This window comes from Nelumbo nucifera, chromosome 8 (assembly GCF_055504915.1).
Source record: "Nelumbo nucifera cultivar China Antique chromosome 8, China Antique-T2T, whole genome shotgun sequence".
Classification (NCBI taxonomy): domain Eukaryota; kingdom Viridiplantae; phylum Streptophyta; class Magnoliopsida; order Proteales; family Nelumbonaceae; genus Nelumbo; species Nelumbo nucifera.
Window position 1 is genome coordinate 20,499,011 of NC_142656.1, and position 19,682 is coordinate 20,518,692.

General features: G+C 39.1%; 1 protein-coding gene across 3 annotated transcripts; it reads left to right on the forward strand.

Moving 5' to 3' along the window:
- The first annotated feature begins 2,765 nt into the window (after positions 1 to 2,765).
- On the forward strand, positions 2,766 to 17,061 carry LOC104610699 (uncharacterized). 3 transcript variants are annotated; one of them, XR_016079452.1, is made up of 4 exons: positions 2,766 to 3,687; positions 4,735 to 4,926; positions 16,470 to 16,594; positions 16,821 to 17,061. XR_016079452.1 is itself a non-coding variant. In XM_010277443.3 (3 exons), exon 1 carries the CDS (start codon positions 3,289 to 3,291, stop codon positions 3,631 to 3,633), a length of 345 nt encoding a protein of 114 aa, XP_010275745.1. In that variant the 5' UTR covers positions 3,155 to 3,288; the 3' UTR covers positions 3,634 to 3,687; positions 16,470 to 16,594; positions 16,821 to 17,061. The 3 variants fall into 3 exon arrangements, 2 of the variants coding, with proteins under 2 accessions (XP_010275745.1, XP_088749209.1); XM_010277443.3 differs by lacking the exon at positions 4,735 to 4,926 and having other exon boundaries at positions 3,155 to 3,687; XM_088893083.1 differs by lacking the exons at positions 16,470 to 16,594; positions 16,821 to 17,061 and having other exon boundaries at positions 3,155 to 3,687; positions 4,735 to 4,875.
- Positions 17,062 to 19,682: the final 2,621 nt, after the last annotated feature.

The following is a 19,682-nucleotide window of genomic DNA, read 5'->3' on the forward strand; positions in this document are numbered from 1 at the left end:
TGCAATTGGCGATAATGGATATAATTTGCCAAGGAATTGAACAAGAAGCCTGAGACAGAGCATATACAACTTGTAATGAATCTGATTCTTCAGACTTGGCACTGTATAGCCAATTGAATACTACACAAGAAAAGCTAAAGCCACTCCAATATGTTTAATTAGCAGAAGCACCCATTAAGTTTCCATTTGAGTTATGTATGATTATTCCTACCTCGACTTTGTCTGCGATTGGTTTGAAGGAAAAAATAGGGAAAGGAAGGAAAAGATAGGAAGATCTTTACAAACCTTGTATAAATTTCCCTACCTTTCCTTTCCTTACTTTACCTTTTCCTTCAAACCAAACAAGCCATAATTTCCATCAACATTAACAATCGGTGGTCGTGTCTATTCCCTCCATCAAAGAACCATATTGTGACAGTAGTCCCGATATTCTACAAGCATGTTCAAGGCATGCATCCAAACTCTCCATGGCTCTGGTGTAATATTTTCGAAAATCAAAGCGCATCTTGCCTTCCAAATACACCAGGCAGTACACTTCATTTACCACAATAGTGTATCATTAGAGTCTATTTGGTTATACCAAGATTGCAGCCACTCTACAAAGAGCAGTTAACAAAATCAATTCGAGTGGTGAGCCCTGATCCAAACAGACTCTTTCTCAAAAGTCATATTTAAGGAACAAATCCTCTCTAATTTCTAGTAGGGCTGTACACGGGTCAGAATTCATAAATTAATTCTCTATATGCATTTATCACCACCCTCCCATAAACAACATCCCCCTTGACACAGACTCGAATTGTACAATGACATTATGAATAATAAATATACAAATATTATATATGTAAAAAATAATATATAAATTAAAAATAGAAGTATTATATATAATCATAACTAGTTTTTATAATTTTTAATTTTTTATATGTCAAATAAAAAATATTTTTTATTTTTATAAAATGTTTTACTTACAGTTGAGCTCAAACTTACAAGCTTTTGATTCAAGCAATCATATTGTATTGACAAATCGGGCTCGAATAACACATTAGATATTCAACTCAGCTCGACTCTAATCCATCCCTATTCAAAGGAGGGAGTGAATGAGGGGATGCTTGGGATTCATGGGACCTCCCACACCTTTATTTCTAGATCATTGCTAACCATCCAACAAAGTGCCCGACCTTATATATTTCTGTGTTGCACAAATAACTTTTTACGTCTTTCAATGCTGTGGTCAGACATCTCACCTTTCAAAACCTTATATTTCGAAAGGGTTTGAGTCATTTGACTATAATACCAAAAAGATATAATATCATGAAAAACTTCTGACCAATCAATTAGAATCTTAAACATGGTAGTCAATCAGGTGTTATTTATCATTGAAACTCTTTCAATACCATATCTTTCCCGCATCATAGATTTTCCCATTTCAAAAGTTGCGCCAATATGGTTGTTGGTTGGGATATTAGCCACATCCTAATTTAGAAATTTGCCCAAATCCCAATTAAGGCTGGCACTAGGGGTGTTCATGGGTCGGGTTGGGTTGGTCTGAGTATTTTTTTTTCAACTGACCCAATCTAGTTAGTTTACTTATTGATTAAACCGAAACTGACAGACCCTCAAACAAATCGATCCAAACATGAAAGGTCGATTTGAGTTTGGTTATCGGTTTTTATATATATGTTTTAAACTAAAATATCTATATCTAAATATCTATTTATACTTAACTTTATTTCTTTTTAATTTTTATGCAAAACCAAAATATATAATTAAATCGATTAGTTTTTTTATGCAAAACTGATTTGTTTGTATATATATATATATATTTAAATTTATACAAAGCTGAATTAAATATTCTACCATTGTATTATATTTGTATTGATTTTGTGTTTTTAGTTTTTATCATAAATAACTATTTTTTTTTTCAAATTTCAAACAAAACACAAATAAAATATATCATCATTTAACTTATAGGGTAGGGACTAATTAGTAATTACCTAAACATATATGATCACTTCGATTCAATTTCAGTTTTCTTGTATGAAAATCAAAACCAAACTGAGTTATCGATTTATTTTCTCATACAAATCAAAACCAACCGGTGGTTTTGAAAAACTAACCAACTCGGATTGGGTCGGGCCGATTTGATCGGTTTGACATTTAATGTGAACACCCCTACCCATTAGTGGGTCAAAATACAAAGTCGTAAAATCTAAAACTTTGGAGGTCTTTATTACAAAATAAAATTCACAGCCCCGAATAAGAAAATGTGGCTCTTTGTAATTAACACTTTTTGTTTTGAACTCCCTAGGTTCAAACTCAATTCGTTTGGCCTTAGATTAGGGGTGCATGTAAATGGATCGAATCATGATCCGATCCTATTTGATTGAATTTGGATCACCCCTAGTCGGATCTTGGGATCCTATGATCTATCCTATATATGTTATTTATTTATTTATAAATATATTATTTATATTGTATTTTTATAAATTTATTATATTATTTATCTTTTTTATAAAAACATGTATATAACAAAAATAATTAAAAGATATTTGTATTTTTTGTTTTTTATTAAAATTGGTATTTTTTATTTTTTCTTTTAATAATTTATTAATTAAAAAAAATAAGTCACATCAGAAAATCCGATAGGATTCGAATTCTGATCGAGTCTTATTAGATCTGCATCCCTACCTTAGACAGCCCATTACACAGCCATCAAATTCAGCTATTCCAGACTCGTTACTTTCATTCCCTGATTCCCTTTCTCACACACCCAGCCAGAAGCAGAGACACTGTAACATACTAACATCCAGTTACTGCTTTGAAACAAGCGAACCCAAAGCAGATCCCGAGTCCCGACTCCGTTCAGTTGCCGATATGCAGCATAGCCCAGTTCCATCTATTCTTTTTGTTTATTGATCTGATAGAGAGAGTTTTGACCCTCGAGAGGTTGCCAATGGCCTAACGGGGTTGATTCAGAGTGAAAAGCAAGTGACCAAGAACTGAGAAAAGCGAAAGATAAGTTCTTTGCCCATTTGGCCAGAGCTTCAACCTCTAATCTTATATGATGGTTCCTCCATATGAAGAGAGAAGATAAACACAAGAGTAAAAGATAGATGAAGAGTAGATTTTTGAAGTGGAATCAAAAGATCAACATAAAGGCCATAGCAGTGATCAAACTCTCCAATTTTTCTTACAATACTATACATGTTTGAAAAGGCAAAAACATCCCCTTGTTTTGATACAGTCCTGTAATTAACTTTTGAACTCTGTGAGGTCTCTGCTGCTGCAAAGATGGAGAACGGAGACGACTGGTTTGCCCTAGACAAGCTTTACCATGTGCTCTTCTGTTTTTTTATCGCCATTATCGCCTCAGCTCTGGCCGGTCTCTCTCGATACTCGTTTTTAAGAAGATGGAGCATCTGGTTGGGATCCCTGGCCTCGCTTGCATCTGGTGCTGCCAAAGAAGCTGGGGACGAGATCGGGTTGTGGAAGTCTGCCGGTGCCTCTTCTAAGGACGTCATTGCTGATCTCGTCGGTATCTTAATAGCTTTGTGCGTTCTTTCGCTCTCCAAGCCCTCGTCTTCGCGGAAAAAAGTGGAGGAAACTACAGAAAATGGAGTGCTTTCGATGTTATAACCATCGCTTCAGTTCAATCATTTCAACTATTTCCGACTTTTCTTCAGTGGTCGGGTGAGCTTCGTTGCTCAATTCTGTATAGTTTTGTATTCTGGAAGTAATTGGTTTCTTAGATCGAAGATAGTGATTATTATGCTATGAGAGACATGATTGAAAACTTGTTACGAGAGAAATTTGAGCAGAAAAACCAGGATTTTTTTTTTCTTTTTTGTACGAAGATAACAGATTTGCCTATCATAGGTAAATGGGTTTTAGGTCCTAGCCACTTCGAATCATCTATCTACTCCTCGCTGGTGATAAATTATCTTTTGTCAAACCCTCATACCCCTCACCTTCTATTACAAGGCGGATCTATTTGGTTTCTTCTACTACAGCCACTTGATTTCTTTAGCAAGGTTTTACTTACTATTTGGTAATGATGCTCTCACTCTGTTCCTTAAATGTATCTTTGTGAGTATGGAAAGAATCGTTCAAGAGATAAGCTTCATTATATGCAACTATACAATCTAAAGTTCCTATGAAATATCTTGCTTTCTATACATGTTTTAAATCAGACTCGAAAAGAGGATTCTCCTTTTGTCATAGTACTACTTTTCATCTTCTTTACGAGTCTGGAGAATTACGAGGTTTTCAAGTTCCTGGATTACCGCCCCCCTTTTTTTTCTTTTTTAGCTTTTCAATCTCATGTTGCTATTTGCTAATCTTGTTTGATTTTTTATGATGTTTTTTTTTTTTTTTGATAATTGATTTTTTATGATGTTATTTGTTTCATGCCTTTGCACTCCATATAAAATTTGATTGCTCTTAGTTTTACTCTTGCACACAATCATTGGTAGATTGACAATACGAGAGAGTCATTCTGTGACACATCATGAATCATTCTCTAGTAATGTTTAACAATTATGTAGTTGGGAAAGAAGAGTTAGAATGGTTCTTTATTGTGAAAGAGAAGTTTTCTGGCACCATCTAATGCTTATGTTCTTTCTGTCATAAGCATTAGATGGTGCCTTCTTTTTCTTTTTTCATTTGAAGTGAATGCTTGTTAATCACTTGATAGACAACTTTTGTGATTTGTGACATACACCATTTTTTTGGTAATAGATATATACTTCGATGAAGGACAAGGAAAAAGTTCCTACAATCTTTACATTGGCAGGAAGGAGAGGGTAATTGAAAATTTGGATTATTAGAAAAGAAATTCAGATCTTAAATAGAGAAGGAAATGAGAAGAAAGGTTGCATCTTTAGAGGGAGAGAGAGAAAAGAGAGAACAAGATCACACATTTACCCACAGGTAACTTCAGGACAAATTTTTATGCCTTTCAACTCTTATATTTCAATTACATTAACTGTATTTATAAGCTCAGAATAAGGCCTAGGATCTTGCTTTACAAATTTCAATTTCACTTAAGAAACCGAGTGAAACCAATTTCTAGTTGTTTTTTTTTAATATCTGTCACAACTTCTGATTGTTTCATAATTAACTGAAAGAAGTGTGGCATCATTATGTCTAACTTTCAAAAATTCTAAAACCTCTATAATAAGAATGTTTGAACTAGTTTGGCCCATTAAGACAGCTAACTATAGTCTTGACAATGCTTTAAAAGGTGTGGGAGGCATACGCCTCAGACATGCCTAGGTGCACAGACGAGGTGCACTTTAGGATATGTGCCTCGCATGGGTCTTTGACACAACACTTTCAAAAGGTGCATGCAATGTCTTAAAAGCGCCAGTCGCAAAAAAAAAAGGCGCAAGGGCCAATTTGTGCCTGAGGCTCAAGGCGCAAGGGGAGGTGCACACCTTTTTAAGCAATGCACAAAATTATAAAAAAAACAAATAAAAATAAAAAATTAAAAAAAGCCAAAAAATTAAAAAAAATGCAAAAATTCAAAAAAAAATATTAAACATAATGTTAATAAAAAATATAAACTTAAATTATAAAATAAATGTTTTAAAAAACCTTTTATCTAAAATTAAAATACATAAATATAACATGTAAAGCGTATTCTATGAGCTGCCTTTGTACCATGCCCATCGAGACGAGCCCAAACAAGTCTATGTTAGGGTTTGAAATTCTTATTTCTCACATAAAAAATAATGATTTTATAACTTTCATTGCCTTTTAATATGGACTTGTTTGGGCTTGCCTTGAGGGGCATGGTACACATAGAATCAGGAATGCATAATGTTTAACATCACATTAGCTGTTTGAAGTAATGCAATTGGGAAAAAAATAAAGAGATTAAGAGTTTACATGCTTGAATATGTTTTCTATGTTATGCTTGATTTTATTTTTAAATTTTCATTCAAATATGTTTTACATGTTGTGTTTACATATTTTAATTTGAGATAATAGGTTTTTAAAACATTTATTTTTTTATCAGTATTTTTAAAACATTTATTTTAAAATTTAAGTGTATATTTGTAATTAGTATTGTGTTTGATATTTTTAATATTTTGCATTTTTTTTTGAAAATTTGGCATTTTTTAATTTTTTTAGCATTTTTGCTCCTTGCTTCAAAAAAGCTGCATGCCTCACCTTGTTCCTCGAGTGCAGAATGGTCCTTGCGCTTTTAAAACATTGGGTGCACCTCTGGGCGAGGCACTCCCCAAACACCTTGAAGTGCATGCTAGAGGTGTTATTGAGTGTCAACTTAAACTTGCAAAAGAAAATAATGGTAATAACCCGATTTGGGTTGGCCAACTGCCTAGATTGATCCTCCTTCTTGCAATCTCAACAACTTGCTTCTTGTACATGAAGGCTCTTCCAATGAAAGCTAATGGACTTGCACGATTCAACAAATTTTCTTTTCTTTCAATGGTTCTACTTACTCTAGTACTTGACTAGAGAGGCTAGAGCTCTAGTCTTCCTTTGTCAACAATCTCCTCTCATACAAAGGTAAATTTGGTGGTGGTAGAATGGAATGGGGATTCTCCACAAAAAAAAAAAGATTGTTAAAAGGGAGGGACCTTATCCACCCTACTTTGTAGGTGATTCCCCCCATTAAGAAATCTCCTCATACTCTAGCCAATGAGAATCATACACATCCTCACATTAGCTTAACCACTCCCCACTCTCTCTCTTATCTTTATCCTTCACATTTAAATTTTAAATTAAAGTTAGAGATAAGGGAAAGTTGAGAGATTTTAGGGCTTATTAATTTGGACTCAACCAGATGGGAGTCCTTAATTGAGAGACCCTCAATGACTACATTGGAAGTAGTGTTTTAAAAGGCGTGGGAGGCGTATGCCTGGAGGCGTGCCTCCAAGCGAGGTGCCCCCAAAATGCCCTGAGGCATATGCTAGAGGTGCTGACACCTCTAAGGCGTATGCCTCGTACACTTTTTTCATGAGGCGTGCTAGAGGCGTACGCTTCATGCGCCTCATGCACAACCCATGTAAAATGATAGAAAAAAACAAAGAAAAAAGAATAGAAAAGGGAAAGGAAAGGAAAGAAAGGGAAGGGAAAGAAAAAATAAAGAAAAGGAAAGAAAAGGGTTGTGGACTAAGGTTATCTTGAGTATTCATGGACAGATAGATAATGGTTGGGATTTTGGGCTCGTGGCAAGGACTAACTTAGCCTCTCCTTGGAAGTCCATTCATGCCATTCTTCCATCCTTTCTGCATCAGGTATGACCATTGCTCTGGGAATCAGGTAAAATTTTAGGAACACCCTTGGGTGGGGGATGCATCTCTAAAAGACCAATTCCCCTCTTTATTTTCCCTTTTTCGTTTCAAAGGGAAGTGTGTGTATGATTTTTTGGTCCCTTCTGATCAAATTTTGGGTATGATTGGGATTTGGGTTTTAGAAGAGGCCTTAGGGAGTCAGAAATTGTAAATAAATGCTGTGGACTTCATTCAAATGTTGAATGGGGTGGCCTTGGATCCTGTTGAAAGCTTTTATTTTCCTAAGTATAGTACCGCAGGGGTACTATTGTACTTTTACCCTTTTATTATTTTAGTTGCTGTCGCCCTAGTATATATAACAAAATAGCTGGCGCCGCCAGCAAGTTTTTTGACTCTCAATCTTTTCTCCTCTCTTCTGCTCTCTCTCTTCTCTCTTCTCTTCTTTTCTCTTCCATCACTATACTGATAACAGATCCTTCAAAAAGGGATGGTAGAATTTGGACTTTATCACCCTCAAGGGCTTTCTCTTGTGCTTCTTTTTTTAAATCCTTGACACATCAAACCGACAACTTCATACAATCTTTCCAGTCAAGGGAGTCTGGGGCGAGCCGATCCCTCCAAGGATTGGAGCTTTTTGTTGGGAAGCCTTTTTGGAAAGATGTAATACATGTGACTTACTCCAGAGAAAAAGTCCTAATTGGTGCTTGTTCCCACGCTGGTGCACCCTCTACAAGGCTAATGATGAAAGCTCATACCATTTACTAATTTCCTACCCTTTTGCTTCTGATATATGGGACTGGTTTCTCACTTTATTTGGATCCCTTTGCCAGATATACAAAGCTTGTTTGCTTCTTCTTTCTTTAGATGGCCTAAGAAAAGGGGTAGGGCTATGTGGAGGTGTGTGAGGGCTGCCATATGTTGGACTCTATGGGAAGAAAGAAACTCAATGACCTTTTCTGATAAAGAAAGGAACAAAGAAGGTATCATTGAAGTGATAATGGTTAGGGTGGTGCACTGGTTGAAGTCTTGGATATGTTTGCTTATGTCTCTACAGATATGCTGCTGAACAGATGGCAGGAAGTGGCAAATTTTGCCCCTATTTCATTAGGTGCCTGCCCCTTGTGGTCCCCACCAGCCCCAGGATTTATAAAGCTAAATTTTGATGGCAGCAATGAAGGCAACCCAGGACCCTCTGGTGCTGGTGGTGTGTTCAGAGATGAGAATGGGAAGGTGATTGCATTGTATTCAGGCCCCATTGGGAGTGGCAACTCTCTCAGAGCTGAGATATGTGCTTTAATGGAAGGTCTAAGGAAGATGAAGGAGTTGAACATTCAGAGGCTTGGTTTTAAATTAGTTACAAAAGGACAGTAGACTTGGGAAATTTGCAAATGAGAGGAGGGAGGCTAAGTGGCTAACCATGGGGTTGGAGGTTCAGTTTCAGTGGGTGAAGAGGACTGCAAATGCTTTTGCAGATACATTGGCAAAACAGGGGATGGGAAGGGAACAAATGTTTTGGGCTGTATTATAATTTTCATTTCTGTTCTAATTGGGAGAGTTAAGCCTCTTTACCTCTTCTTTGAATGATGTAATTAATTTCTTTTAATAAATTGATTTCTGTTATTGATAAAAAAACTAAATTCTTCAACCAAATTGCATGTGCCGTAGCATTATGACATCCTATGAATTCTGCTTCCATCGTGGAGGATGCTCTAAGCTTTTGCTTAGTACTTTTCCATGACATGACTCCTCTCGCAAGCAGAAGAAACATATCTTGATGTCAAGGCTTTGTTGTCGGGGACAAGGAAAAAAACCATGCTGTGTTCTTCCTATTAGAATGGTGTCAAGAAAGGAGAAACAAAACACTTATGGACATGGTGACGCATATGATGTGCAACTTGTCTCTACCCCAAAATTTGTGAGGGGAAGCTCTTCAAACTGTAGTATACATCTGAATAGGGTTTGAACAAAAGCAGTTCCTAAGACACCTTTTGAATTGTGGGTTGGAAAGAAGCGCAGTCTAAATCATGTACGCATTTGGGGTTGTAAAGCCGAAGTAAGGGTATGCAACTCATAATTGGGGAAACTGGACCCAAGAACCATAAGTGGAAACTTCATAGGATATGTAGAAAAGTCAAATGATATAGGTTTTTTGTTATGGACGCCTTCCTCGGGAAGACGTACCATTGCCGCCGGCAGCAACAGGCCCCGGGCCCACCTCCAGCAGCAGCAAGGATTCAGTGATGCTCATCCTACCCAGTTTGGCAACAGCAGCCTTATCTAGATTAGATTATCTCATTTTGCTTGTTCTTATCTTATTGTTCTTATCTCTTATCTTATCTTGTTAATAGCTTATCAGATTAGGATTAGCTTAGCTTATCTTATCTTGTTAGTAGCTTATCAGATTAGGATTAGCTTATCTTATCAGATTAGGATTAGCTTAGCTTATCTTATCTTGTTAGTAGCTTATCAGATTAGGATTAGCTTATCTTATCCTTAGCAAGATAAAACTGGAAGTCTCCCTATTCAGCAAGGAGACTCCCTTTGATTAGGACTCTTGTAATCTCCTATTTAAGGAGACCCCATTATTGAATGAGATATCAAATTATTCAGTCAAGAGTGAGTTAGGAGAGTTGGTGATCTCTTGGACAAATCACCGAAGGTGCCAAGATAGGTTCATCACGAGCAGGAAGGAACAAGGGAAAACAGGAGGTTTTCCCCGTGGACCGACCCGTGACGAGATCCTATTCCCGGGCCCGCAACAACTTGGTATCAGAGCAAGGCGTCATGGGAGATTTGGAGCAGCTACCTTCCAGGGTCCACGACCTCGAGCACCAACTCGTGGAGACCAGCTCCGAAGTTCGTGAGATCAAAGGTGAAGTGCGAGAACTGCGACGACTAATGGAGATGTTTCTTTCCAGCAGGGAAAGGAACTCTGACGGAGGAACAACAGCTAACGACCGCCGGCCAGATCTGCCAGAGTCTTCCGGCGAACAGCAGTCCGTCGGCCATGGAGCAACCATCATCCCCAAGTACAGCAGGCTGGAGTTCCCATCGTACAACGGCAACGGAGACCCCCTAGGCTGGCTGTATCGCTGCGAGCAGTTCTTCCGGAATCAACGGACAAATGACCAGGACAAGGTAAGCCTAGCCGCCTTTCATTTAACAGAAGAAGCACAGCTTTGGTTTTATCGGTTAGAGCAAGAAGAACCCGGGCTCAGTTGGCCCCAGTTTAAATCCTATTGCCTTCTTCGGTTCGGACCCCCATTGACCAGCAACCCACTGGGCGAGCTAATTAACCTTAAACAGACCGGAACAGTTGCTGAATACCAGCGACAGTTCCAAACCCTCCTCGCGAGGGCATCCTCCGTGCGACCAGACCAGCAAGTCGATATGTTCACAGCAGGGTTAGCAGAACCCCTGCGAGTGGATGTCGAGATGCAGAATCCCCCAAATTTGGTCATAGCCATGAACTTAGCCCGTGCATTTGAGCGCAAGCTGCAGCTCAGCCGCAGAATTTTTAATGCGGGTCGTCCACCGAACTCATGGGTGCCCCCAAGACCAGCAGCAACGACCCCCTCTTCTGCTACCAGCCGGCAAATGAAGCCTCCCACTACCACCACCTCTAGAGCAGTGACAAGTACAGGCAGTAACATGGTCACTCCTCCCATCAAGCGCTTGACCAGGGCAGAAATGGCAGAGCGCCGAGCGAGAGGTCAATGTTTCAACTGTGATGACCTCTACTCGGCAGGACATAGATGCAAGAGGCTTTTTTGCCTTCTCATAGATGAGCAAGAGGAGGAGGAAGGGGAACCCGTCACATTCGAACCAGAGATCTCTCTCCATGCGATCACCGGTATTAAAACCTCTCAGACCATGCAGTTACAGGCACAGATCGCAGGTCAGCCGGTGTGCATTCTCGTCGATTTAGGGAGCACACACAACTTCATAAGTGAACATGCAGCCCTGCAGTTAAAACTACCAATGGAACTCCGGCCGCGACTACAGGTAGCCGTCGCAAATGGTGAAAAAGTTCACAGTCCAGGGATTTGTAAGGACGTCCCAGTACAGGTCAATTCTGAACTAATTCTTGTTGATTTATTTGTACTCTCATTGGATGGGTTTGATATTGTTCTTGGGGTCAAATGGTTAATTACCCTAGGCCCGATTTTGTGGGACTTCAGCGCACTCACCATGACCTTCCATCTGAATGGCAAGCAAGTTTCATGGCATGGTTGCAGGGTTAAAGAAAAGACACCGCAGGTTCATGCACTCCAGACAGAACCGGCAGCCATGGAAAAACGTCTCGCCGAGTTTTCAGATCTGTTCCAGGAACCGAAGGGCCTTCCCCCTTCCCGAGCTTGCGACCATCGTATTCCTTTGGTGGCGGGTTCAGCACCAGTCGTTGTCAGGCCTTATCGCTGCCCTCACTTACAGAAGGATGAGATAGAAAAACAATGTACAGCGATGCTGAACCAAGGGATCATACGCAAAAGTCACTCCCCCTTCTCTTCGCCGGTTCTGTTGGTGGCGAAGCAGGATGGAACGTGGAGGTTCTGTGTTGACTATAGAGAACTCAATGATCGGACGATCAAAGATATGTTCCCTATTCCCGTTGTTGACGAACTGCTGGACGAGTTGCATGGTGCCCAGTATTTCTCTAAGTTGGACCTCAAGTCCGGATATTTCCAAGTTCGCATGGCTCCCGGTGACGTGAAGTAGACTGCTTTTCGCACCCACCATGGCCACTTCGAATTTTTAGTCATGCCATTCGGACTCTCCAATGCACCATCTACATTTCAGTCACTAATGAACGAGGTATTCCAGCCCCATCTGCGCAAATTTGTTTTAGTTTTCTTTGATGATATCCTCGTTTACAGCAAATCATGGGTAGAGCATGTCCACCATCTGAGGACCGTTTTCGTACTCCTATGCCAACACAGCTTATTCCTAAAACGGTCCAAGTGCTCCTTCAGGGAGCGACAGGTTCTTTACCTCGGCCACATCATCCATGGGCAGGGTGTAACAGTTGATAGTTCCAAGATTCAGGCTATAACAGAATGGCCCAAACCTCAATCCGCCAAGGCCTTACGCGGGTTCCTCGGTTTAACGGGTTACTACCGCAAATTTGTACAGAACTATGGAGTGTTGGTAGCCCCGTTAACCAACCTGTTGAAGAGAAACTCCTTCCGGTGGGACGACGCAGCTGATGAAGCTTTTCTGTCACTACGAAATGCACTGTCTTCAACCCCTGTCCTGCAATTACCTAATTTCGCCCTCGAATTTACAGTCGAGTGCGATGCTTCCGGAGTGGGTATTGGGGCCGTACTACAGCAGCAAGGGCACCCGATCGCTTTCTTCAGCCGCAGATTGGCTGACCGGCATCCGAAGCTTCCAGCCTATGAGCGCGAACTAATCGGCCTTGCCCGAGCCGTCCAGCACTGGAGGCCGTATTTGTGGGGGCGGTCGTTTATCGTCAAAACTGATCATTACAGCCTCAAATACCTGTTAGAGCAGCGTCTCACCACTTCCCCTCAGCAGCATTGGGTTAGCAAATTGCTCGGGTTTGACTTCCGGGTGGAATATAAGGCGGGATCCTCTAATCGCGCAGCTGATGCCTTGTCTAGGCGAGAAGAAGACGTGATGGTTCTATGTAGCATTTCCCAACCTCGGATCTCTCTGTTTGACGACATTAAGAAGGCAGCACCACAGTCCCCAGAATGGTCGCTCTTACTGCAGAAGATCCAGACCGGCACGGCCGACCCCAATTGGTCACTTCACAACAGGTTGGTACTGTATAAGGGACGAGTCCATCTTCCAGCAGATTGCCCGTTGATTCCCACCATCATCACCAGCATCCATAACTCCACCCACGAGGGGATTCAAAAAACACTATACCGCGTCCGGACTGATTTCCATTGGCGAGGTATGAAGACTTCTATTCGAGATTTTGTCCAGAATTGCTCCACATGCCAACAGCACAAATGGGAAAACCTACACCCAACAGCACAAATGGGAAAACCTACATCGCAGATCTGGGCCGACATCTCCATGGACTTCATTGAGGGACTTCCCAAGGTAGGGGGCAAATCAGTTCTCTTTGTGGTAGTCGACCGCTTCTCTAAATACACGCACTTCATTCCTCTATCACATCCGTACAGTGCCACTTCGGTTTCCCTCGCCTTCTTTACACATATCTTTCGCTTACATGGGTTGCCGGAATCCATCGTCAGCGATAGAGACCCGGTCTTCACTAGTGCCTTCTGGAAAGAGTTATTTCGACTACACGACACCACCCTGGCCTACTCATCAGCTTACCGGCCACAAACCGACGGTCAGACGGAAGTGGTTAACCGCACTATCGAGATGTATCTCCGCTGTTTCGTAGGCGATCAACCTCGACGGTGGTTGGAATGGCTTCCTTGGGCTGAGTACTGCTACAACACAACCTACCATTCCTCCCTCGGCATGACTCCCTTTCGCGTCGTTTACGGCAGGGATCCTCCCCGCTTGCTGTCTTACGAGCTTGGATCTACTCGCTTGGACGCAATCGATCACTCCTTACAGGACCGCGACGCCCTCCTCGCCGACGCCCACATTCGCTTACAGCAGGCCCAGCTCCGCATGAAGCTCCACTATGATAAGCACCACCGGGAACTATCGTTCGATCCAGGACAATTTGTTTGGTTGAAGCTCCAGCCCTACCGGCAGCGCTCCTTGCGCCACAAGGCTGCCCCGAAGCTGGCCCCTAAGTACTATGGGCCCTACAAGATTCTGCGACGGATTGGCAGTGTGGCCTACCAGCTGGAATTGCCAGAGACTAGCCGAATTCATGATGTCTTCCACATCTCCTTGCTGAAACCATTTACGGGTGTTCCCCCGGACCAAGTTCCCTCCCTGCCACCCTTGAAAGATGGCAAACTGGTCCCCCAGCCTAAAACTGTCACCCGCTCTCGTTTTAATCGTGGAATCCTTGAAGTCTTGGTGGAATGGTGTGATCTACCACCAACAGAAGCCACATGGATCCCATTGGCAGAGTTCCAAGCCACATATCCAGCTTTCGAGCTTGAGGACAAGCTCGTAGTCCAGGAGGGGAGTAATGTTATGGACGCCTTCCTCGGGAAGACGTACCATCGCCGCCGGCAGCAACAGGCCCCGGGCCCACCGCCAGCAGCAGCAAGGATTCAGTGATGCTCATCCTACCCAGTTCGGCAACAGCAGCCTTATCTAGATTAGATTAGCTCATTTTGCTTGTTCTTATCTCTTATCTTATCTTGTTAATAGCTTATCAGATTAGGATTAGCTTAGCTTATCTTATCTTGTTAGTAGCTTATCAGATTAGGATTAGCTTATCTTATCCTTAGCAAGATAAAACTGGAAGTCTCCCTATTCAGCAAGGAGACTCCCTTTGATTAGGACTCTTGTAATCTCCTATTTAAGGAGACCCCATTATTGAATGAGATATCAAATTATTCAGTCAAGAGTGAGTTAGGAGAGTTGGTGATCTCTTGGACAAATCACCGAAGGTGCCAAGATAGGTTCATCACGAGCAGGAAGGAACAAGGGAAAACAGGAGGTTTTCCCCGTGGACCGACCCGTGACGAGATCCTATTCCCGGGCCCGCAACATTTTTCTACCCTAATAATGCTTAAGGGTGGTAGAAGCTAGAAATGCTTAAGGGTATACACCTCTGTGTTTTAAAACATAGGTCTTGAAATGGTAACAAATTAGAAAATAACTTCTTTAAAGAAAAATAGAACCTGAAACTGATGTAAAGCCTATTCATATAACAAACACAAAGGATGTCATCTCTACTAGAATAGTTGAATAAGCTAACACCATTTGTTTTAGCTTGGCTACTATCAGTTGCCAAGTTGTTTTTGCAAGATTGAAATGGTAGGGCCCTTTTGATTCCCCTGAATTTGTCCTGAACTTGTTTTGTTTTTTGTAATTTTTGGAACCTTAAATCCTTTTTAATCAACTATGTTTTACAAACCATTCTGCCCTCTTAACCCCTCTCCCCCAGCAAAAAAGGAAAGGCAAAGAAAAAGACTCAGCAGTTCAACTTATCAAGATATCAAATTTCTTCAGCCCTCCAAAAACTATAAAGGATTTAAAGTTGTATTTGCTTTAAATAAATTTGTCAAAAACACAAACTGAGTTTAGTTTGATCATGCCAGTTGCAATATCTTACAATGAAGAAGAAATGGCTGGAAATGTGTCTTATCTCATGTCTGTCTTCTTCAGTCTTACATGATGAGTTGGAATTTGATGCATTCACAGACTGTCTCAAAACGATACAATGAGGGGCTTGGGGACACGTCCAAACTTGGAATTGGCTATTAAAAAGTTTCTGCTTTTTTTTTTTTGTTGAATTCTTTCACCATATACTTGTATAAGATTGATATGTAAATCTAAAAGCTTATTTTTGTTACCTTGAAACATTCTATAAGAAGAGATGGAATTAATTGTGTATTAGATGTTCACTTATGCTAATCACTAATGTATGAAAAATTGTAATCATATAATAAATTGTAGACAAGGTTGAATCAAATCAAATCGTTAATCTTATTGTAAATTGTAAGGTAATTTCTGCTTTTAATCTTGCCAAGAAATTAAAAGTATATGCTAGTGTCATGCATCTTCATTTTTCTTAATATAAAAGATTTTTATTAAAAATAAAGAAAAATGAGATCCTCCTTCCTCTTCATCTCCTTCCTCTTAAGGAGGTTTATGCCTCTTACATTCTGAATTATGCCTTACGCCTCTAGGTAGTGGAAAGCCTCGCGTCATGCCTCTGCATTTTAAAACATTGGTTCACACTTAGCATAAGCTACTAAGTTATAGTTTTTTATGCGTTTATACCTTATTATTTTCATGAAGACTTGTGCTTAGTGCTTTTTATGTATTTTTAGATTTATTTGTTTCCCTAGCATATATGCATGAATATCTTAAGTGTATCTTGATACATCTCTTAAAATTGCCTTTCTAATGCTTAGAACATTTTTCATGGTTGTACTTCTGTTGAGGGTCATTTCTCATCTCCTTTCAACTTCAACAGGATACTTAACTTAGCTTGGGTAATCTCATTTAAAGATGGGTGAGATCAACCAGCAAGTTGGCTAATGTTTTCTCTTTTGGAGATGACTATGTTATCTGTTTCTGTGCTTTTGATTTTCTGTACTTGTCCTAACCGGAGGTTCATTTTTTCAGTTTGATGCTTCCTTGCCCATGCTGAGTTTGTACTTGCAAGGAGAAACTGGAAAAGAGGGCAGGTTCAGGAGCAATAGTATACCCATTTATGTTAATGGGGAAGTGATTATTACATCCTATCATTGGTAAGTTTTGTTCTCCTAATAGTGAATCTCCAATACTACACCTTCCTCATTTTTTGTTAATGGTTTTTGGAAGAATGTTCAGAAAATCTGAGTGATGCACTTTTAAGTATGAACAACAATAGACAAAGTTTGCGTCAAATCATATATATGTTTCCATCCCTCACTTGAACTCATGGATGCTATTAGCACTATGAAATGACACTTGCCTCCATTGGTTTGTCAACAGGAACTAACACAATGGTAAAGCCTACCTGAAATCTCGGCTGATCAAGAAGAGATGCAGCTTTGATTGTTTTATGGGGCTGGCAGGTTTTTCTCATTTTGGTTTTTATCATCCATTGATATTTGAATAAGAAATTGACATTAGAAAACTGAAGAAAATGGCCATACGAGCAGTATTGTCTCAATTCAGGAAGTGTTTCGAAGGATTCTAGAGGTTACAAATAAAATAAGCAAAATTTTGTGAATCACATTCTTATCTCTTGCCTGTGTAATGGTAGACTCTTAGGCTGACCAGTGTGAACCTGGGGTTTGAGTCTGAACTCTGAAAGCCAGCTACTATGTGCAAAAATAAAAAAAAAATAAAAAAAAAGAGGAAAAGAAAAGATAAAGGTTAGGTGATTAGGTCCATATATCCAGTCCACCCTTCGAGACCGATGATAGCTGGGATCAACATTGGTAATGGCCTTTTGGCCCTTTTCTACATTTTTTATGTCACGACGGGATGCTTGTTCTTGCAGAATATGTGCAGAGTTTTTGCTTGCAGGAAACCCGGGTTCTTTTCTGTCGGCGTACATTCAAATTATACGTGCATTTCTATTTAGTCTTTGTTTGGTTTATGACAAAATTATTGAAATTGGGAAAGTTGTGCATAATATCCTCAAGGGGAAAATCTATGACGTGGGAAAGACAGTATCGGAAGAGACGAAGAGTTTTGACCAATCAAAACTCAACCATGAATTTTGTTAAACACCACCTGATTGGTTAAGACGTTAAGACGTTTATGATTTTAGTTGATTGGTCAAAAGATTTTCATATTTTTCCGATACCATAGTTGAAACCTTTCTATGAAATTACTTTACAGTAGGGATGGCAATTTTCTGTCTTTACTAGTACCTGGCCTCCCTGATCCGATCAGGTTGGATATGGAGATTGCTTTGGTGGAGACGGGATAAATTCAAATACTCGATTGTGGATGGGATGAGAGTGAAGTCCCCGATTGGAGACAAGGATGGGTGCGAGGTCCTTGACCCAACCTAATTGTAATATTTTAAATGTTTTTTAAAATATTTTTTGTATTTTAAATTATATATATTAAATATTTTAAAATATTATTTGTATATATGTTTTAAATTGATTTATATTCATTTCAACTCAAATAGATATTAGTTAAGTGTTAAACTAATTTAGATTAATGATTCTTTTTCCTTTTTTAAGTAAATCCTTTTCCAATGCAAACCTTTAGGTTATGTTTGGTTTGAAGGAAAAGGTAGGGAAAGGAAGGGAAAGACAGAGAAACTAATACAAGGTTTGTAAAAGTTTCTCTACCTTTCCCTTCCTTTTCTTCCATTTTCCTTCAGACCAAACATAGCTTTAGTAAAAATAAAAAAGGAATTCAAAGATTCAGATCTTGAAGGAAAACTAGTCACCATCGGGAATCGTAGATGAAATTTCATTTTTCTCCTTGAGAGGGATTGGGGTTGGGGGCAAAGAGTTAATTAGAGGGTGTTTGGTAACATGAATATATCATGGATGGGATTGTTTTAGTCCTCTCCATGATAGAATGCGATGTTCCGATTTATGTGGACAGTCTGTCCATAAAATAGTATGGATAGGGATGGGCCACACCCCAATTTATTTCTCATGGATGGGCCACACTATGACGCAGACAGTTTATGGAAAGGATTTGGTGTGATGCACTTGTGTTACATTGGTCCAATTACCTTTATTTTATTTAATCTTTAACATATTTTCATTTATATTGAAATTCTTTTTTAAATTGTTTATTATTGAAGATAATATTATAATGATTTTTCTAAGCATTGAACCATTTTTTATTAATCAAAATGGTTTTATACTTTTATATAAATTCATCTTATATATATTTTATCCCTTAATAATTGACATAAATGACAAATGTATTTATTTTATATTTATTAGTAATTATGTATTGGTGTTTTTTTTATCCATATTATTTTATATCATTATTCTAAATTATTTTTGGCTTAAATTATGTTTTATTTCATTCATGATTGATTGTATAATCCACAAGCTGCATGTGAGATGTATGGAATCAATAAGTGTAGCCCACAAACTGTCTATCCCTCGTGGGTATAAACAATTTTTATTTATAGTTCAGAACAACTTCAGTTGTGTGGTGTGGATTAATCCTTACCATAGGGTGTAGTTTAGATCAGTCTATATCCATCAATTTCTCATCCACATTACAAAACACCCCTTTAAAAATTGGGATCGAAATTTGGAGATGAAGAATATGAACTCTACCCAAACCAGACCCGTTGCCTTTCCTAACTTCTCCATTTCAATACTTTTCTTAGAACCCAAATAAAGAGTGAACCAGGCGATGTTACGGGCGGTAGAGTCTTGGGCGTGGGACTAGGGTTCAAAGCATCGATATTCACAGTTTTATTAGCTTTCAATTGATCCACCATTATTTTATGCCTATTACTACTATTTAACTTTGATAGATGCCTCTAAAAGCTATCATTTAGCATATTGCTTGGTACAAAAATTGATACCAACTAGTGAATGACCCATACTAAGGAAGTTAATTACATATATATATATATATATATATATATATATATGAATAAACATTAATGATTTTTATTATCATTTTTTATTATTATTTATAAATTGTCATTTTTTATGACATTCATACAGTCTACGGGTCCACATAAATTGACCCTTATATGTCAAACCCGCAAAATTATACGGGTTATTAAATTCAACTTGAACCGTTTATTACATTAATTTAACCATTCTTATTCTTATTATTAATTTATTTTAGTATTTAATTTAAAATTTTTTGTTATATAGTAACAATAATAACTAAATTTGTAATTAC

What these genes read in the sequence shown, in the direction of transcription:
- LOC104610699 (XM_010277443.3), top strand. Translation starts at nt 3,289, where the DNA reads ATGGAGAACGGAGACGACTGGTTTGCCCTAGACAAGCTTTACCATGTG.